General features: G+C 43.2%; 1 protein-coding gene across 4 annotated transcripts in view; it reads left to right on the top strand.

Moving 5' to 3' along the window:
- The window catches only part of PRKDC (protein kinase, DNA-activated, catalytic subunit), a 191,833-nt gene that overhangs the window by 104,130 nt on the left and 66,057 nt on the right, over positions 1-21,646 (top strand). For 2 of the 4 annotated variants that reach the window (XM_025395192.1, XM_025395190.1), the window contains exons 52-59: positions 607-718; positions 3,872-3,996; positions 4,087-4,236; positions 13,785-13,958; positions 14,767-14,865; positions 16,571-16,778; positions 17,452-17,641; positions 19,297-19,497. In XM_025395192.1, coding sequence (XP_025250977.1) covers positions 607-718; positions 3,872-3,996; positions 4,087-4,236; positions 13,785-13,958; positions 14,767-14,865; positions 16,571-16,778; positions 17,452-17,641; positions 19,297-19,497 — 1,259 coding nt within the window. Of the gene's footprint in view, positions 1-606; positions 719-3,871; positions 3,997-4,086; positions 4,237-13,784; positions 13,959-14,763; positions 14,866-16,570; positions 16,779-17,451; positions 17,642-19,296; positions 19,498-21,646 lie in introns of all 4 variants that reach the window. The other 2 variants (XM_025395191.1, XM_025395189.1) reach the window with 1 other exon arrangement.

The raw sequence follows: 21,646 nt of genomic DNA, 5'->3' as shown, positions 1-21,646 counted from the left end.
TGGCCCCCCAGCACCGTTGGACCAGTTACTGGTGCCAGAGATGACACGTGACCTCAGGGCTGAGGCAGTCAGCCAGCTTCGCAGCAGCCTCAGTGGGAACTCGGCTCCTTTTAGACAGTCACTGGCTGGGCCTTTGGCTTCTATGCCAGAACAACCTTGCAGAGTCCCCTGAGTGCAGACAGTGGATGCGAGGCTCCCTGGGAAGCCTCCTCACACAGCATGGCATTGGGAGTATGCTGTTTTTCATTTTATTGTCCTTGTCCTGCTATAGTAGGTGGATTTTGAAAGGGAGTCAGTGCCCCGTGATCTTGGATAGTAGCTCTGTCTTTCACTGCAGCTTTCTGTTCAGCCTTACGGGATGGTCCAGCTGCAGCGGTTCTGCATGATGGGACAGCAGACTGCCCTACGATTTTCTGGTTATGACATCGGGCACCCTTAAATACATGCTGATGTGTGCATTTGTACATGGAATTTGCATCACGTTCTGTATTTAGATTTCCTTAACTTAGGCTGTCGGTATGACATGAAAAGGAAAATTGTCATTTATATTTGTGGAACAACAGAATGGTTTATTTGATGCATATGTCTTTTCTGTGTTTATTGTAGATACTTTCAGGCTTTGGTGAATAATATGTCCTTTGTAAGATATAAAGAAGTGTATGCTGCTGCAGCAGAAGTTTTAGGACTTATACTTCGATATGTTATGGAGAGAAAAAACGTGAGTGTGCTATGCAATTTTCAATAAATACCTCTTACTCTATTTTGATATGTTATGACCCTTGATACTTACATGTTTATTTCCTGTATGGTATTAGAAACAAAATGGGCATCTGCATTTATTAATATTTTACTGTTCCTTACCATAATACAGCAAATACAACACTCAGTTTTTTAGACACCTTGGAAACTTGGTGAACGTGGAGAGGTCAGCAACCGTCTTGGTAATATAAAATCAAGATGAGAGTATTTAACCAGCTTTTATTACTGTGAATGTGGTCTCAGGATTTCCTTGTGGAGGAAATTGTCCTGGTAGATAGCTGCTGTGGTCTCCCAGTCCATTCCTCCCCTTGCAGTTTTTGGTGTAGCTGTTGAACAGGGGAAGGGACTTCCCAGGCGACCCTCTCAGTACTGCTGCCTTGCCCACTGGACAGGACTGTGAGATGAGCCTAACTGAACTTTTAAGTGCAGTGCACTGTTCAGATAAGAGGACTGAATAAAGAAGTAACGTGTTCCTTACTGTTTTAAAGTCTTTTTAGAGCTAGGGTCTTGCTCTGTCACCTGGGCTGGAGTGCAGTGATGTAATCATACCTCACTGCAGCCTTGCACTCCTGGGCTCAAGCCGTCCTCCCACCTTAGCCTCCTGGGTAGCTGGGACTACAGGCATATGCCACTATGCTTGGCTAATTTTTGTATTTGTTGTAGAAACAAGGTTTTGCCATGTTGCCCAAGCAGGGTTGTGGGTTTCAGGGTCATCACTGGGATTAGGTGCTCTGTGAGTCCCTCGGGATCTTGCTTCTGCAGAGCCTGTCTAGGTGGCCCAGCTGGTCACACCCTGAGGACACTCTTGGCTCCTGTCCTCCTCCTGTGGCGGCCCCTTCTCTCTTTCCTCAGCTGCGTTTCCCTGACCACCTCCACAGCTCTGCTGTGGCCTCACTCACTGCTCCCCTACCCACCTCATTCAGCCTCACGACTTGATATAGACTGCCTTTATGTTCATGATTCTCAAGTTTGCACCCCCAGCTCAGTTAACTCTCCTGAAAGAAAGGACAGAGTAGAGTCCAGGCCCAGTTACTGTGGGGCTGGATGAGGAGAGGCTCAGGAGAAGCCAGGTGGTCCTGAGCAGGCACCAGTGGGCCCAGTGCTGTGATTGGACCCTTGTCCATGTCACCAAATACGGATTTGTTTGGATTTAAAATAAAATTAAGATGACCCCTTTGGGAAGATCAAACATTACTTGTAATTTATTTTAGGGATTATCAGCTATTTTTGTAAATAAACAGATTTTTTAAATTCAGTAGAACTTTTTTACAAGATGATTCTAACATCCCTAAATATGAGGTTTGAATCTACATAATATGCTTCATTTCCACCATAAATGAAGCAAGTTACAGCAGATCCCCAGGTTTAATCTCATGGCTTAAATTTCAATTTAAGAATAAAAAACACTTCTGTTTTACATATTTTTTTCTGAATATAAAAGTGATACAGATTTATCGTAGAAATTTGGAAAACAGAGTAAACATAAAGAAGTTGGTAAGAGGCCGGGTGCTGTGGCCCATGCCTGTAATCCCAGCACTTTGGGAGGCCAAGGCAGGTACATCATTTGAAGTCAGGAGTTCAAGATCAGCCTGGCCAACATAGTGAAACCCTGTTTCCACAAAAAATAGAAAAATTAGCTGGGCGTGGTGGCACACTCCCATAATCCCATCTACTTGAGAGGCTGAGCTAGGAGAATCCCTTGAACCTGGGAGGCAGAGTTTGCAGTGAGCTGAGATCACATCACTGCACTCCAGCTTGGGTGACAGAGCAAGACTCCATCTCAAAAAAAATAAAAAGAAGTCAGTAAGAGAGGCTTGCGCTCTTCCCATGCAACATCCCTCAACACCTGCGGCACGCAGCTCAACTGTCCTTGGTCTCTCTTATTCATACTGTTTTATAACTTGCTTTCTTTACTTGCTAGATTGTGATCATTTCCTTGTGTTGTCGTATTAAATACTTTTAATAAAAAGACAGCTGATGAATCGGTAGTGTAATACTATATGTATTCTATATGGGGTTCAGGCCGTTGAAATTTGTGGTTTTGTGTTAAGGGTTTTTCTTAAGATAATTTAAAAATAGCCTCATACTACAGGTTCAGTATCTCTATTCCAAAATGCTTGGGGCCAGGAGTGTTTTCAGTTTCTGGTTTTGCAATATTTTCATGATAGTTACTGTTTGAGCATCCCTAATTCAAAAATTCAAAATTCAAATGCTCCAGTGAATGTTTGGTTGAGCGTCATGCTGAGGTTCAAACAGTTTTGCATTTTGGAGGATTCTGGATTTTCAGATTTGAGGTGCTCAGTCTGTGTTGAGTTTGCATTGAAAAACTGTTCAGTCTTCATGCCTTTGAAAAGGTTGCCTATACCTCTTTCTGATGTTTGTGAGGAAGGAGGTGAGCCAGGAAGGACAGCAGTGTTTTCTGTTGCTTCCTTCCAGTGGACTCCACTGAGTGCTTCTCTGTGTGGAGGACATTTGAGGACTTTCTGGTTCTAGGTTCTAGGGATGCAGTAGGTAACAGGACAGGTCACGTCCCTGCCCTTGGGGAGCTGGCATTTGGGGAGGGGAGACAGATGATATACAGATGAATATGTAACAGTTAGCAGCACTTGGTGAAAAGAGGCAGGACGTGAGCAGACAGTGATGTGGACTGCTGTGTGAATAGAATTGTTTGAAAATTCTAGTCCGTGTGAATATTTTTTATCAGAAATCTGAACATCATAAAATATGTCTCAAACAATATTTAGCCATTTAGCTTAGCTTCTCAAAGGACTTACTGGTCCTACCAAGTGTTTTGGTGTCAGTAGGAAACACTAATCTTCATTGATCTGACATCCACACGAACCAGACACCTGGGTGCTCAGCGCAGAGCACAGTGATGTGGACTGGCTCACTGAGGTGTAGGAACTCAAGGATCCAGAACCTAAGGGTGTGCGATGGTCAGTGCCGACCAGCAGACATCCCCAGCACCTACTGTCCTATCATCTGCCTTGTTGTAGGTGATAACATTGAACACCTTCTTTGGGCTCACTTAAATACTCAAGATAAACCTTACTTTCAGTGCTTAATCTACATTTCCACTTTTGTGTATTTGAAAATAAACTTAATTTTTCAGATGCTGGAGGAGTCTCTGTGTGAACTGGTTGCGAAACAATTGAAGCAACATCAAAATACCATGGAGGACAAGTTTATTGTGTGCTTAAACAAAGTGACCAAGAGCTTCCCTCCTCTTGCAGACAGGTATGGGCTGTCCAGGGAGCCTGTGTCCACGGAGCCTGTGGGGGCAGGAGGGTCCTTGGCCCTCCTCTCACCAGTCCTCTTGTCCCCCAGGTTCATGAATGCTGTGTTCTTTCTGCTGCCAAAATTTCATGGAGTGTTGAAAACACTCTGTCTGGAGGTGGTACTTTGTCGTGTGGAGGCAATGACAGAGCTGTACTTCCAGTTAAAGAGCAAGGACTTTGTTCAAGTCATGAGACATAGGTGAGTGAACACTAGCCCTGCTCTTGGGTCCCATTGGCTCATAAAGTGTTAATTTGTTCAGACATCTTCAACTCAAGAAGAACCTGTGGGTTTCGATGATATGCACGTTTGTGAAGTTGGAATCTCTGAAGAAAAGGTGAAGGCACCTTAAGAATAGGACATCTGCTGAGGTGGGCCTGCTCCCTGCGCCCTTGGCCTGGCATTTTGGGGAGCCACATCCTAGGGCGTGTTTCACCCATAAATGAAGGAGGTGGCCTGTGGGGTTACCTTGGCTCTCTTCAGATTTAAAATGTGTGCTTTTGAGTTCTGTACCTATTTTGCCAAGTGAGAAGCTTCTGTTAATGTGTTTAAATTGTTCATTTATTTTCAAAATTGCAACATAGCATGAAAGTATATATTAAAAGAGAAAGCTGCTGATCACTTACATTATATTATTTCCCTGTCCCCGTACTCTTTTCCAGTCTTAGTCTATATACTTTTTTTTTTTTTTCCATTTTTTGAACTTTTATTTTTGAATCAGGAGGTACAAGTGCAGGTTTGTTACAAAGGTGTATTGCGTAATGCTGAGGTTTGGAGTACAGATGAATCTGTCACTCAGGTAGTGACCGTAGTACCTAGCAGGTAGTTTTTCGACTCTTGCCTCATATTCTGCCTTCCCCTTTGTTTGTTCCCCAGTGTCTGTTGTTCCTGACTTTATGTCTGTGTGTACTCAGTGTTTAGCCTCCCACATATGAGTAAGTACATGCAGTATTTGCTTTTCTGTTTCTGCACTAGTTCGCTTAGGACAATGGCGTCCAGCTGCATCCATGTTGCTGCAAGGACATTTCATTCTTTTTTATGGCTGCCTAATATTCCATGGTATATATGTGCCATTTTCTTTATCCAGTCCACCATTGATGGGCACCTGGGTTGATTCCATGTCTTTGCTGTTGTAAATGGTGCTATGGTGAACATATGGGTGCATGTGTCTGTTTGGTAGAATGATTTATTTTCCTTTGTGTATATACCCAGCAATGGGATTGCTGGGTCAAATGATAGTTCAACTGTCACTTCCTTGAGAAGTCTCCAAACTGCTTTCCACAGTGGCTGAACTAATTTACATTCCCACCAACAATGTATAAGCGTTCCTTTTTCTCTGCAGCCTTGCCAATATCTGCTATATTTTTAACTTTTTAAGAAAACTATTCTGACTGGTGTGAGATGGTATCTCATTTGCATTTCCCTGATGATTTGTGATGACCTTTATATATATATACACAGACACATATATATGTATATATACAATTATATGCATATACATATATACGTATATGTATATATTTGTTGGCCACTTTTATGTCTTTTGAGAAGTATCCATGTCTTTTGCTAATTTTTTTAATGGGGTTGCTTTTTACTTGTTGAATAAGTTTTTTATGGATTCTGGATATTAGACCTTCGTTAGGTGCATAGTCTGTGAATATTTTGAATATTTTCTCCCATCTATAGGTTGTCTGTTTACCCGCTTGATAGTATCTCTTGCTGCACAGAGTCTCTAATTTAACTAGGTCCTGCTGGTCAATTTTTGTTTTTGTTGCAGTTTCTTTTCAGAACTTAGTCATAAATTCTTTGCTAAGGCTGATATCGAGAAGGGTATTTCCTAGATTTTCTTCTAGAATTTTTATAATTTGAAGTCTCACATTGAAGTCTGTAATCCATCTTAATTTTTTTATATGGTGATAGGCAGGGGTCTGGTTTCATTCTTTTGCATATGGTTAGCCAGTTAGCACCATTTATTGAATGAGGCATCTTTTCCCCACAGCTTATTTTTGTTGACTTTGTCGAAGATCAGATGGTTGTAGGTCTGTGGCTTTTTTCTGGGTTCTCCGTTCTGTTCCATTGGTCTGTGTGTCTGTGGTTCTCCCCCCGCTCCCCCACCAGTACCATGCTGTTTTGGTTATTGTAGCCATGTAGTATAGTGAAGTTGGGTAATATGATGTTCTGGCTTTGTTCTTTCTGCTTAGAATTGTTTCAATTATTCGGGCTCCTTTTTGGTTTCATATGAATTTTAGAATAGGTTTTTCCAATTCTGTGAAAAGTGACATAGGTAGTTTGAAAGGAATAGCATTGAATCTGTAGATTGCTTTGGACAGAATGGCTATTCTAACAGTATTTTTTCATTTATGTGTATCATACCCGATTTCTTTCAACAGTGTTTTGTAGTCCTCCTTGTAGAGATCTTTCACCTCCTTGGTTAGCTGTATTCTTAGGTGTTTTATTCTTTTCTTTGCCTTTGTAAATAGGCTTACATTCTTGATTTGGCTCTCAGCTGTAATGTCATTGGTGTATAGGAATGTTACTGATTTTTGTACATTGATTTTGTGTCCTAAAACTTTACTCAAGTCATTTATCAGTTCTAGGAACCTTGTGGCAGAGTCTTTAGGGTTTTTTAGGTATAGAATCATACCATCAGAGAAGAGGAATAGTTTGATTTCTTCTTTTCCTATTTGAATACATTTTATTTCTCTCTCTTGCTTGATTGTTCTGTGTAGGACTTCGAGTACTATGTTGAATAGGAGTGATGAGAGTGGGCATCCTTGTCTTTTCCAGTTTTCAAGGGGAATGCTTCCAGTTTTTGCCATCATTCAGTATCATGTAGGCTGTGGGTTTGTCATAGATGATTCTTTTTTTTTTTTTTTTTTTTTTTTTTTGAGACGGAGTCTCGCGCTGTCACCCGGGCTGGAGTGCAGTGGCCGGATCTCAGCTCACTGCAAGCTCCGCCTCCCGGGTTTGCGCCATTCTCCTGCCTCAGCCTCCCGAGTAGCTGGGACTACAGGTGCCCGCCACCTCGCCCGGCTAGTTTTTTTTGTATTTTTTAGTAGAGACGGGGTTTCACTGTGTTAGCCAAGATGGTCTCGATCTCCTGACCTCATGATCCACCCGTCTCGGCCTCCCAAAGTGCTGGGATTACAGGCTTGAGCCACCGCGCCCGGCCTATAGATGATTCTTACTATTTTGAGGAATATTCATTTGACGCCTGGTTTGTTGAGGGTTTTTGTTTTTGTTTTTGTTTTTTGAGATGGAGTCTCGCTGTATCACGCAGGCTGGAGTGCAGTGGCGTGATCTCGGCTCACTGCAAGCTCTGCCTCCTGAGTTCACGCAGTTCTCCTGCCTCAGCCTCCCAAGTAGCCGGGACTACAGGTGCCCGCCACCACGCCCGGCTAATTTTTTTGTATTTTTTCTTTAGTAGAGACTGGGTTTCACCGTGTTAGGCAGGATGGTCTCGAACTACTGACCTTGTGATCCGCTTGCCTCAGCCTCCCAAAGTGCTGGGATTACAGGCATGAGCCACCACGCCCAGCCAGTTGAAGGTTTTTATCATGCAAGGATGTTGGATCTTCTCTCTCTCTCTCTCTCTCTCTCTCTCTCTCTCTCTCTCGGAGTCTCTCTCTGTTACCCAGGCTAGAGTGCAGTGGCACGACCTGAGGTCACTGCAACCTATGCCTCCCAGGTTTAAGTGATTCTCCTGCCTTAGCCTCCTGAGTAAGGCACATGCCACCATGCCTGGCTAATTTTTGTATTTTTAGTAGAGACAGGGTTTTATCATGTTGACCAGGCTGGTCTTGAACTCCTGACCTCAAATGATCCATCTGCCTCGGCCTCCCAAAGTGCTAGGATTATAGGCGTGAGCCACTGTGCCTAGCCCAGAATGTTGGATTTTATTGAAAGCTTTTTCTCCATTTATTGAAATTATCATAAGGCTTTTGTTTTTAATTCTGTTTATGTGGTGAATCACATTGATTTGTGTATGTTGAACCAACCTTGCATCCTAGGAATAAAGCATACTTGATTGTCATGCATTACCTTTAGTTGTGTTGTTGGATTCAATTTGCTAGTATTTCGTTGAGGATTTTTACATCTGTATTCATCAGGGATTTGGCCTGACGTTTTCTTTTTTCATTGTGTCCTGTCAGATTTTGGTATCAGGATTTTGGCTTCATAGAATGAGTCAAGGAGGAATCCTTTCTCCTTGGTTTTGTGAAATAGTTTCAGTAGGATTTGTACCAGTTCCTTGTATATCTGCCAGAATTTAACTGTGAATCCATCTGCCCTGGGGGTTTTGTTTTCTTTTTTCTTTTTTTCCTGCTTGGTAAGTTTTTTTCATTATTGATTTAATTTAGGAGCTCCTCATTGGTCTGTTCAGGTGTTTTTGTTTGTTTGTTTTTTGTTTTTTTTTTAAATTTCTGGTTCAATCTTGGGAGCTTGTATGTTTCCAGAAATGTATCCATTTCCTCTAGATTTCCTAATTTCCTTATGTAGAGGTGTTCACGATAGTCTCTGAGGATCTTTTGTATTTCTGTGGGATCAGATATAATGTTATCTTTGTCATTTCTTATTGTGCTTATTTAGATCTTCTGTCTGTCTCTCTTTGTCCCTATTGATCTAGCTTGAGGTCTATCAATCCTGTTTATTCTTTCAAATAATCAACTTTTGGTTTTGTTGAATCTTTGTGTAGATTTTTGGATCACAGTTTCGTTCAATTCCACTCTGTATTTTGGTTATTTCTTTTCTTCTGCTGTCTTTGGGGTTGGTTTGTTTTGCTTTGGTTGGTTTTAAGGCGGAGTCTCACTGTGTTGCCCAGTCTGGAGTGCAGTGGTGCGATCTTGGCTCACTGCAACCTCCATCTCCCGGGTTCAAGCTATTTTGCCTCAGCCTCTTTCCCGAGTAGCTGGGACTACAAGTGCACACCACCATGCCTGGCTAATTTTTTTGTATTTTTAGTAGAGACGGGGTTTCACCTTGTTGGTCAGGCTGGTCTCAAACTCCTGACCTCAAATGATCCTTCTGCCTTGACCTTCCAAAGTGGGATTACAGGCGTCAGCCACTGCACTCGGACTTGGTTTGTTCTTGTTTTTCTAGTTTATATGCGATGTTTGATTATTGATTTGAGGTCTTTCTAATGTTTTGACATGGGCATTTAGTGTCCCTGTTTTCCGTAATTGAAAAAAATTTGATTTCTGCCTTAATAATTTTCTCAACAGTTATTTAGGAGTAAGTTGTTTAATTTTTATGTAATTGTGTGGTTTTGAGAGGTCTTGGTATTGATTTCTATTTTTATTGTACTGTAGTCTTGAGAGTGTGCTTGGTATGGTTTTGAATTTTTTTTTTATTTATTGAGGCTTGCTTTATGGCTGAGCATGTGGTTGATCTTAGAGTATGTTCCATGTGCAGATGAGAAGAGTGTATATTGTGGTATATTAGGTGGAGTATTCTATAGATGTATTGAGTCCGATTGTTCAAGTGTCGAGTTTAAGTCCAGAATTTGTTAGTTTTCTGCCTGCCTTATCTATCTATAACTGTCAATAGAGTGTTAGTTTCCCACTATTATTGAGTGCCTCTTTATAGGTCTAGAAGAGCTTATTTTATGAATCTGGGTGCTCCAAAGTTAGGTACTTATATATTTAGTATATAGTTAAGTCTTCTTATTGAATTGAACCCTTTGTCATTATGTAATGCCTTTTTTTGTCCTTTTTAACTATTGTTGGTTTAAAGTTGTTTTATCTGATAAAAGAATAGTGACCCCTGCACTTTTTCGTTTTCTGTTTTTGTGATAGATCTTTCTCCATCCTTTTACTTTGAGCCTGTGGGTGTTGTTACATGTGAGATGGGTCTCTTGAAGAGAGAAGATAACTGAGTTTTTTTTTTTTTAATCCAACTCGCCACTGTGTGGGTTTTAAGAGGGGCCGTTAGACTGTTTACATTCAAGGTTTATATTGATATGTGAGGTTTTGATCCTGTTGTCATGTTGTTACCTGGTTGTTTTGTAGACTTAACTGTGTAGTTGCTTTATAGTATCTGTGGGATACATACTTAAGTATGTTTTTGTGGTAGCAGGTATTGTTCTTTTGTTTCATGTTTAGCACTCCCTTAAGGACCCCTTATAAGGCAGGTCTAATGTTAACAAATTCCCTTAATGTTTCCTTGTCTGAAAAGAACTTTATTTTTCCTTTCCTTATGAAACTTATTTTGGCAGGATATTAAATTCTTGGTTGGAATTTGTTTTCTTCAAGGATGCTGAAAATAGGCCCCAGTCTCTTCTGGTTTTTAAGGTTTCTGCTGAGAGGCCCGCTGGTAGCCTGATGAAGTTCTGTCAGTATGTGACCTGACCCTTCTTTCTAGCTGCCTTTAAAATTTTTTCTTTCACGTTGACCTTGGAAAATCTGATGACTATGTGTCTTGGGGATGGTCTTGTATGGTGTGTCACCGGAGTTCTCTGAATGTCTTGTATTTGCATGTCTACCTCTCTAGTGAGATAGGGAATGTTTTCATGGACTATATCCTCAAATATATTTTCCAAGTTGTCTCAGGAATTCCAGTAAGTCATAGGTTTGATTCTTTTTACATAATCTATTGTTTCTTAGAGATTTTGTTTAAAAATTCTTTTTCCTTTATTTTTTTCTGACTGGGTTGATTTGAAGGACTGGTCTTCAAGCTCTGAGATTCTTTCCTTAGCTTGGTCTATTCTTTTGTTAATGTTTCAAACTGTGTTATGAAATTCCTGTAGTGAATCTTTCAATTCCAGAGTTCAGTTTGGTTCCTTTTCTTTTCCTTTTGTTTTGTTTTGTTTTCGACAGGGTCTTGCTGTGTAACCCAGGCCGAAGTGCAGTGATGTGACCATGACTTACTGCTGCAGCCTCGACCTCTCAGGCTCAGGTGATCCTCCCATCTCAGTCTCCTGAGGAGCTGGGACCTGTGCAGGCATGCGCCACCACGCCCAGCTAATGATTTATATTTTTGCAGAGACGGGGTTTCATCGTTTTGCTCAGGCTGGTCTCAAACTCTCCAACTGAAGCAATCTACCTGCCTCAGCTTCCCAAAGTGGTGGGATTACAGGTGTGATCCACCACGCCTGGCTTGTTCTTTCTTAAAATGGCTATGTTGCCTTTTGACTCTTGAATTATTTTACTGGTTTCCTTGAATTGAATTTCAGCCTTCTCCTGGATCTTGAGCTTTCTTGCCATCTGGATTCTGAATTCTATTTCTGTCATTTCAGCCATTTCAATCTGTCTAAAAACCGTTGCTGAGAGACTAGTACAGTTGTTTGGAGGTGAGGAGATACTTTGAATTGCCAGAGTGTTTGCACTAATTCCTTCTCATCTGAGAGGGCTGGTGTTCCTTTATCTTTTTGGAGTTGCTGCTGCTTGGATGGGGCCTTTTGTTTTCATATTCATCATTTTCCTTGAGGGTTTGACTGTGGTGTATGCTGAGTATAGTCGATTGGCTTCCTTTCTGGGTGCTTTCAGCAGGCTGAGGCTCTGTATAGGATCTTTCTTTGTCCTTGGTTCCTGCATTGGGTTTCACAGGTGATGTATACTAGAAGAATTTTTTTTAGTGATGTAATTCAGACTATGATCCAGTATATGGTGCTTAAAGGTAAGGGCTAGCAGATAGACTGTTAGATTACAGTGTGTTCAGCACAGTGTTCTGGGGGCAGGGGAAGGGAGATGACCCCCTCACTAAGTTCATTTCCAGGCCTTAGAGGAGCCCCTTCCAATCACTGGCACCATACTCACATTTCCTGAACCCCAAGGGGGGCCCTGGTAGGCTGCGCTCTCCATCCCTTAGCAGTGGCCTGAGTTGAAGGTTAGGTCACCAGGAGACCCACAGCATTCCAGAGGCCCACTGGTCCTCTGTGCTTGGCAAAGCCAGAGAGGGTTGTGGGGTATGTCTGTGGGTGGTCTGTTGGTATAGTAGGTCAAGGGTGGGGGATCTCAGGGCAGGGTGATGTTGTCATGTTTGTGCAGCTGGTGTGGTGCCCACAGCCTGGGATTTTTTGCCCAGCAGACAGTTGTGGGGACTGCCTAGCTCACGCTCTCTTGACCAAGTCTGTTGGTGTCTGCCCCGGTAGCTAGCCTGACCAGTCAGTTTTATGCCATGCTTTCTGTGCCCAGATCACTGGGCTGTTAGGTGTTGCAGGCCACTCAGGCAGATGCAAAGCTGGCTAACAGGCCTCACCCTTCCCAGACCAGCCTCATGGAAGGGGGCTCACCCAGCACTCATGCTGGAACACAAACCCACGTCTCACTGTACTCAGTGGTCTGAGCAGAGCTTAAGCTCTGGCCACAGATCTCGGCTCTGTATTCCTGAACGATGTGCTTAGACCGTGGGGGGCTGAGACCAGGCCCACGGCTTCATCCTCTGTCCGCTTGGAATCAAGCACTGTGGCCAAAGTGCTCCAAGGCCACTGGCAAAGAACTCAGGCTGGATAGTGGAGGCTATGCTGTGTCTATGCTCTTGTGGGAGCAGCTGGGGTTGGTAATGCCTGGGAAGTTGACAGATAGGCATGTAAATCAGGCTCTCCCCAGACCCACAGGAAGGACAGCCCTGCTGTTTTCCGCCCCAGCATTCAGCAGGGCCTAGAGTGACTCAGAGCAAGGTGAGAACCTGGGGGCATGGGCGCCTGGGGTCGCATTTTGCTGGAGCTGCTCCACGCTGAGTGAGACCTGCCAGGCTCCACGTAGGCTGATGCTCTGCCTGTACCTTCTCTCTGACAGTTCCCTGCCAATTCAAATGTCTGTGGGGGTTGTGGGATCTCTTGTGGCTAGTATTCCAGAGCTCCATGGTGAGCGTGGGTTGCCCCATAGTCACTCCACTCACCCCTTCCTTAGGACCTGATTAGGGCCAAGAGTAGGTCCTGGCACCCGGAGACTGTGCAGGCTTCCCAGCTTCCTCCCTCTTCTGCCTCAGTGTCTGCATTGCCTCTCTCTATCGATGCTCAGTGCTTTCTTTCCAAAGATCTCTTCAAAGCATGTTGGTTTCCTCATTATTTTGCTCTGTTTTGGTGGGAGAGGCCCTCCTGGCTATGTCTATTCAGCCATCTTGTCCTCCTCCTATGTAAGTATTTTTACACAACAATAAACGTGCATTGTGTCAGTAACAAAGAATGTATGTCACTGTCCTAATATCCTTACGTTCACAGAGTATCTACTGTGTGAAGCATTCAGCTGGGTGCTATTAAGGAGTCAAAACAAGGAAATAAATACTTGCCTCATTTAGAGCTCAGATTGCACTTCACTATACACCATGCCAGGCAGCACTTGAAGTCCTTTTAAAAAATACTTTGTTTGCCATTATTAGGTTTTTCTAAAAATAGACTTTTTATCTTGAAGTAATTTTGTATTTGCAGAAAAGTTGAAAGATAGTACACATAATTTCCATATATACCCTTTACCCAACTTTCCCCTTACATAATCTTGGTACATGTGTCAAAAGTAAGAAAGTAACATTAGAACATTACTGTTTACCAAACTAGGCTTTATTCCATTTCTCCAGTTTCCTTCTAATGTCCTTTTTCTGTTTCAGGATCCGGTGTAGGATAGCACATTGAAGTTATTTGTCTTATATTTAATAATCTAGTCCATGATTATTTCAAGAATACAAGTTTTATATAAGTGTAGTGTTATTTATTATAACAAATTTTGAAACAAAGAAGAAAAAGTTGTCTGTCATACTTTGAAAGTACAGTAATAAAAAATAGTTAAATTTGTGTGTTTTTAAAATCTCTCCCATAGAGATGATGAAAGACAAAAAGTATGTTTGGACATAATTTATAAGATGATGCCAAAATTAAAACCAGTAGAACTCCGAGAACTTCTGAACCCTGTTGTGGAATTCGTTTCCCATCCTTCTGCAACATGTAGGGAACAAATGTATAATATTCTCATGTGGATTCATGACAATTACAGGTAAGCTATACATTGACTATTTTATTTTGTGTTTTTGTTGTTGTTGTTGTTGTTTTTCTTTTTGAGATAGGGTCTTACTCTGTCAACGAGGCTGGAGTACAGTGGCACAAACACAGGTCACTGCAGCTTCAATCTCCTGGGCTCAGTTGATCCTCCCATCTCAGCCTCCTGCGTAGCTGGGTCTATGGGTGTGCACCACCATACCTGGCTAATTTTGTTTATTTTTTGTAGAGACGGGGTTTCGCCTTGTTTCCGGGGCAACATTAACACTTTAGGAATCATTTGGGTCCCCTTATCAATCTGGAACATAACAACACATTTTTTTTTTACCATATGATCAATAATTTTTTTTTTAACCATATGATTAACATTTATTTTGGTATATCTGATTGTATCCTTTTAAAAACTCATTTCACATATGTTTGTGAAATAATCAGAGTGAAAAGTATGGTGGTGTGCTTATAAAACCTATTTTCATAGTTGTCCTTTTAAGATCTGGCAAAGACTAAGGGGATGAAGTCTGCCAGGATCACTGGGCACTACTACACCGCCACAGCTGAGCGTCACAGGACCGCTGGGCCTCCTGTGGGCCCATCCCCCTGTTCCACTCTGCTCCTGCTGGGAGCGAGGATGGGTTCTCAAGGCTTGTGCACATACCCATGAGTGGGGCAAGCTGTGATTTGGAGATCTAAAGTCTAATGGGAAAACCAGTCTTTTTAAATTGAATTCTAGATGGTGTTACTGTAGTTTAACAAAAGGACTAGAAGAGAGCATTAATGTTGTGACGTTTTGCTGTTTTCTCAAGCAGAGATCCAGAAAGTCAGACAGATAATGACTCCCAGGAAATATTTAAGTTGGCAAAAGATGTGCTGATTCAAGGATTGATCGATGAGAACCCTGGACTTCAGTACGTGCTCTCCTTGAATAACTGGGCTGGGACAATTAAATGTTAAGGGTATTGCTTTCAAAGGTAGCATAGAGTATTTTTCAGGAGTTTTAGAAATGTATTTGCAGTATTAGCATTTTCTCTGCTTTCTGCATTTCACAATATTTAGTAAAAGAGTATTTTAAAGCACATTATGAAGAGTAAGGCTTTAAAATCCTGACAACTTAAAAATAACACTCTTGAAAAAGTCATATGGACCAAATGCTAGGGCAGTGAGTTAAAGTGTTTCAAAATGAAAAGAAAGTCTACAATGACAATTCTTCTGTTTCCCATTTAACACACATAGTTGAGATCATGCTGTAAGTATTAATGTTGAAAATAAAGTGTTTGAAACCTTAGAAATGAGAGGAAACCGTAATATTAGTTACATATGAAAGTGTGAATGATGATTGTTATCCTCTAAAATGCCTGCCCTGAGTAAGTCAGTTATATGTGTTTCTGACTATATAAGTTTACTGACTATGCAAAAAGGGGGTTAAACTTTTTATTATTATTATTAATATGTTTTTTAGAGATAAGGTCTTGCTCTGGCACCCAGGCTGGAGTGCAGTAGTGTAACTGTAGCTCACTGTAGCCTCGGACTTCTGGGTTCAGGTGATCCTCCTCCCTCAGCCTCCTGAGTAGCTGGGACTACAGGCATATGCCAACAGGCTCGGCTAATTTTTTACTTTTTGTAAATATAGGGTCTTGCTATATTACCCAAGCTAGGCTTCAGTGCCTGGTCTCAATCCTCCTGACTTGGTTTACCAAAGTGCTGGAATTTTAAGTGTGAGCACTGCTCCCAGCCTCAATATAAGAAGCCATACACTTTTTGTATGTTTCTGTATATTATTTTTCCATTCTGCTATAATTTTAAATTCATTGAGCTTCTTAAAATTGTATTTGGATTTCATATGCATTCATAAATTATAGGACCTAGTTTGCTATGTATGTATGTATGTATTTATTTTTTTGAGATGGAGTCTCACTCTGTCACCTAGGCTGGAGTGCAGTAGCACGATTTCAGCTCATTACAACCTCCGCCTCCTAGGTTCAAGCAATTCTCCTGCCTCAGCCTCCCGAGTAGCTGGGACTACAGGTGCACGCCTCCACACCCAGCTAATTTTTGTATTTTTAGTAGAGACAGGGTTTCACCATGTTGGCGAGGCTGGTCTTGAACTCCTGAAGTCAGGTGATCCACACACCTCGGCCTCCCAAAGTGCTGGAATTACAGGCCTGAGCCACTGTGCCCAACCCCTAATTTGGTATTTAATTAATATATGTTTTGAGTATTTTATGGCAGTAATTTTTATAATGAATTGTTTTGGCAAGGCAGTGAAGGATTTTGTGTAATTTCCTAAATTTTTTTTTGTTTCAAATAGTTAATATCATGTACTCATCATTGAAAACTTCCCAGAGAATAGAGATAAGAGAATAAAATCACCCAGTTTCTCCCCTCCCCTCTGTAGCATAAAAAATATGCTACATTTTTTGTAATATTCCCCTCCTTCAGTGGATATGTTTCATAACTCAGACTGTATTTTTGATATAGTTGAATGTGGTTTCCCTCTCTGTTAAGCTTCATGTGGGTGAAGAGCTGTGCCTTCTCCACAGGACACCCTGTACAGCACATTCTTTCCCATTTGCCATTGTCTAAGCAATCTACTTTTTTCTGTCTGCTTTTCAGATTAATTATTCGAAATTTCTGGAGCCATGAAACTAGGTTACCTTCAAATACCTTGGACCGGTTGCTGGCACTAAATTCCTTATATTCTCCTAAGATAGAAGTGCACTTTTTAAGTTTAGCAACAAATTTTCTGCTTGAAATGACCAGCCTGAGCCCAGATTATCCAAATCCCATGTTCGAACATCCTCTGTCAGAATGTGAATTTCAGGTAATGTGGTCTTCTCTCTCATAGTAGTGAATATTATAAGCTTTTCTTGTTCGTGAACGTTTTTAATAGCTTTAACTGGCTCTTTGCTTTCTTGGAATACTCACATATTCCTTTCTGAAAAGGAAAGGGAAGGCTCGTGCCTCTGCTTCAGCCACCTGGAGGTCCACAGGCCTCACCCTCTTGGCCTTCACTAGATTTCCCTTGTCAGGATCGCCATTGCTTTCCCTCCCCTTATTCCTCCCAGCCCACAGTGGATGCTGAGCTTGTGCTCTCTCGCAGCAGCCTTAACAGTGGGGATGATGGGCAGGTTGCAGAGAGCTCCTGGGGTAGGGCCCCTCCGGTCCCACTCACAAGCTCAGGATCTGTCCCAGTGGCATGTGTGTATGTGGACAAGTTGGGTCACTTGACTCGTTGAATTTGGGTTGCGGTGCTGAGCATGATATCAAGCCTTTTTATGCAAACATTAAGAAAGTTGGGTTTTCTCCCTCAATAGTTAGCTAGTTTTTCTAGTTGGCAAATCACTTAGTTAAAACTTTTAAATTAGAGAAGATTCTTCAGCTGCATATGAAGTTATGGTAGAAATATGCTGATGGTACCATTAGATTTTAAATAGAAATATATCAGCGTTCCTTAAAAAGGAGCCTTATTTCATTTGAAACTTTCTTATGTACAGGAATATACCATTGATTCTGATTGGCGTTTCCGAAGTACTGTTCTCACTCCAATGTTTGTGGAGACCCAGGCCTCCCAGGGCACTCTCCAGACCCGTACCCAGGAAGGGTCCCTCTCAGCTCGCTGGCCAATGGCAGGGCAGATAAGGGCCACCCAGCAGCAGCATGACTTCACACCGACACAGACTGCAGGTAACCGTGACCCACCCCGCCGGCCATGTATACAGCACTCTGACCTCAGTGGGCAGCTTCTGTCACAACAGTGTTGGGCTTTTGCGAGAGAAGTAAGGGATAATAACAAAAAGCATTGAGAACCCAAGGAAGATGTCAGTCAAAAGAGTGGGTTCCTATGACAGTCAAACTCATGGAAACAGAAAGTAGAGTGCTAGGTGCCAGGGTCTGGGGAGGAAGAATGGGGATTTATAGTTTAATGGGTACAGAATTTCAGTTTTGCAAGAGGAAAAGTGCTGTGGAGGCAGGGTGCAGTGACTCATTCCTGTTATTCCAGCTGGGGCAGGAGGATCAGTTGAGCCCAGGGGTTCTGCACCAGCCTGGGCAACATGGAAAGACCCCATCTCTACAAAACAATTTTAAAAATTAGCTGGGCATGGTGGCGCACGCCTGTAATTAGTCCCAGCCACTGGGGAAGCTGAGGCGGGAGAATGGCTTGAGCCCAGAAGTTCAAGGCTGTAGTGAGCTGTGATCATGCCATATGCACCTTGGGCAAAAGAGCAAGGCCATGTCTCAAAAAAAAAAAAAAACACACAACTGTGGACGTGGAAGATGGTGATAATTGTACAACAGTGTAAATGTCCTTAATGCCATTGAACTGTGCACCTAAAAATGATTGAAATGGTAAATTTTATGTATATTTTCCTTTATTTTTATTTATTTTTTTGAGACAGAGTCTTGCTCTGTCGCCAGGCTGGAGCTGGAGTGCAGTGATCTCAGCTAACTGCAACCTCTGCCTCCTAGGTTCGTTCAAGCGATTCCTCTGCCTCAGCCTCCTGAGTAGCTGGGACTACACGCGCGTGCCACCTCGCTTGGCTAAATTTTTGTATTTTAGTAGAGGTGGGATTTCACCACGTTGGCAAGGATGGTCTCGATCTGACCTTGTGATCCACCCTTCTCAGCTTCCCAAAGTGCTGAGATTACAGACGTGAGCCACCGCACCCAGCCTGTTTTGCTACAATTTTTCTAAAAAAGAAATGGATTATTTCTGACCGGAAAAATCAAGGAAAGTTTCAGTATATGTATGTTTTGGTTTTGGTTTGGTACAGAAAAACCTAGTGCAGCAAATTTAAGACATCTTATCTCCAAAGCAGAGTAGGGGTAAACCAAATTCATTTACTAGATTTACAGTTATTAAACTGTTCTTTCTCAGATGGTTTAACTGCTACCTTTGATGAGCAAAGTACAAATTGTAGAGTAAAATATCTTGATCCTTTTACATAAACTCTTTAACGTTTTTCCTTTATGTAATTGTTTTCACATCTTGTTGGTTCTGGAAGTGGGACTAATTTGAATAATCACAATGGGAATTCTGTGACACTAATATTACAAGTCAGGGGCTCTTAGCACCTTTCAGTAGATAACAAAGTGTTATTCCTGTGGTGGGAGCAAGTGGCATGTTTCTTACTTTACAAACGTTGTGGTCCAGGGGCACTGAGGCCCATGCACCCAGTTTTCCTTGGGGCATACCCTGGGATCTGACAGAGCCTCTGCCCAGGGTTGGAGGTGAGCACGGAGGCCTAGGGTGCTACCAGGTGTGTCTTGGCAGGTGGTCCTGCCCCGTTTACAGAGCTGGGTGGTGCTGAGTGCCTGACCTCTCTGATCACATGTTGCAGATGGAAGAAGCTCATTTGATTGGCTGACCGGGAGCAGCACTGACCCGCTGGTCGACCACTCCAGTCCGTCATCTGACTCTTTGCTGTTTGCCCACAAGAGGAGTGAAAGGTTACAGAGAGCACCCTTGAAGTCAGTGGGGCCTGATTTTGGGAAAAAAAGGCTGGGCCTTCCAGGGGACGAGGTGGATAACAAAGTGAAAGGTAAGCTGGGTTGCTGAGAGTGCTTAAAATAGCTTCCCCACTAATTACTGCAGAGCTCAGGTCTGGGGACATTTCTGACTGTATCCATGTTTCCTTGTAATTTGTAATCAAGCCCCTTAAAATTCAGTTAATGTTGCCTAGGCACTTACCATGCTGAAGACATTGTTTTCTGGGAGTTCCAGAAGAATCCTTCAGTAAGTTATACTTGATCCATTGTTGAGTGACTTTCTGGAGCATTAGGAGTGGGTGAGGCTTTATAAAGGGGTGATTGTAAGATTGTAAGATGAGGTGGAATTAGCAAGCACGGTCTAGGGCGAGCGGGCTTAATGCAGGTGGAGAATGGAGAGAGCGTCCTAAGAGATTGGGTGGAGGAAGAGCATTTGAGAGGAGCCTTGGAGCTGGGGGTATGGGAAGGGAGAGGATGGAAAGGACAGGGATGGAGAAGTGTCGGGGTGGGCAGGCTCAGATCAATTCCACGGTCCAGATGAAGGGATGCTTCAGGGCATGCTAGAGTAACGGCAAAGGGTGCTGCAAAGACAGGCTTGTGGGTGTGGGGGTGTGTGTCGAACTTCAGCTTTAGGAAGCAGCCTTGTAACGCACCAAGCAGAGGAAGGTTCGGGGACTGAATGCCCTTCCCTGAGGTTTGTGTGGGGCAGAAGTGGAGTGATGGGGACTGGGAGGCAGGGGCCAAAGGCACCAGGACCTGGTCTTGGCTAACTGATGACCAGAGCTAGACGGATGCTGAAAGGCTGGAAGCAGCTCTTTGTGAGAAGTGTGGCTCTGGGAGGGAACAAGGGCCCAGAGGAAGGACATGTGCAGAGAGGAAAGGGCCCATGACAGAACCCTGGGGGAGTGCCAGCAGGGAAGCTCAGCTCTGTGGAAGTAAACTTAGAAGAACTTAGAAGCAAAGCTCACTGCCTTCTTATCTAATCGTAGGAACTGAAACACAGGCAACATAACTTGCTTTACTCCACCACTGTCTGTCATACTTTTCAGTCACAAACCTGTGGCCCACACACAGTTCTCTAAATGGAACCGGGAGAGGTCAGTGTGGCCCAACTTTTGGCACCTGCTGTGAGTTGGAGTGCTGGTGGTGGTCATTCAGGTGGAGCCGCCTGAGCACTGAGAATGGGGGTCAGCAGCAGGGAGCTTTCTCTGGAAGCTCATGGTTTCGTGGCCTGGCGGGAGTGCTGCTGTGGACCTCCATACGTGGGGCCCCTGGACTCCCTGCGTTGCAGGGCTGTGGGTGCCATCCTCCTTGGGGATCCTTTGTGGGAACGTGGGTCTTTTCTCTGTGGACGCTCTCGGGATCTTCTCTTTTAAACCAGCGTTCTGACATTGCACACAAGTGTCCTTGGGTGTAGGTCTGTTTCAGTCTGTTTCTCTGGGCATATGGTGGGAACTTCCAGGCCGCTGACTCTCACCTTCCAGTTCTGGAGCGTCATCACGGGTGATTTTGTTGAGCTCTTCGCCTCAGTTTGCTGTTTTCTCTTTGGAGTCCTAGTGCTTAAATATCACACCTGCGTGAGTGTCCTTCTGAGGTGTCATGTTTTTCCCTTTGCCTCTTTTCTGGGAAATCCCTTTAACCACCTGTGCTTTTAAGTTATGATATGTTTTAGTTTCCATGAGCTTTTTTTCATGCTCCGAACATTTCTTCAGTTCCTACTCTTGTCTTTCTGATACATGATCATGTTTTGAAATTTCTTCCTGCATGATCTGCTTTTAACAGTTGCTCTTTCCTTGTTGCTTGCTTTGGTTTCTGTCGTTCATATTCGAAGCCTTCCTTAGAACCTGTTGTGATTTGGAGGTTAAGGCTGGTATCTGCCAGGCACTAAACAGGCGTTTGGAATCATACGAGTTTAGGAGCGCTGCAGTCACCTGTCCCTGATCAGGTTGCCACAGTCCGCAGGGAGGCTGGTCTGCACCGGGTGTTGAAGCCTCCGAGGCAGCTCCTCTCTTGTTCAGTTAGCCAGAGGCAAAGCACTCCCAGACGAGTTGGGCCGAGATTCAGAAGGTGGCTGCGTGCCCTCCCTGGGCCTCCTTCTGGAGGGGCCTGGCCCCTTATCATGCCTGCTGAATCCACTGCTGAGCAGTTCCAGTTGCAGCTGTGGCCCCTGCACTCCTGCTCCCATCGCTGCCTCTGTGGCAC

The sequence above is a fragment of the Theropithecus gelada genome, chromosome 8 (genome assembly GCF_003255815.1).
Source record: "Theropithecus gelada isolate Dixy chromosome 8, Tgel_1.0, whole genome shotgun sequence".
Lineage (NCBI taxonomy): Eukaryota > Metazoa > Chordata > Mammalia > Primates > Cercopithecidae > Theropithecus > Theropithecus gelada.
Note: the sequence above shows the minus strand (reverse complement) of the source record. Positions and strands in the feature narration are given on the sequence as shown.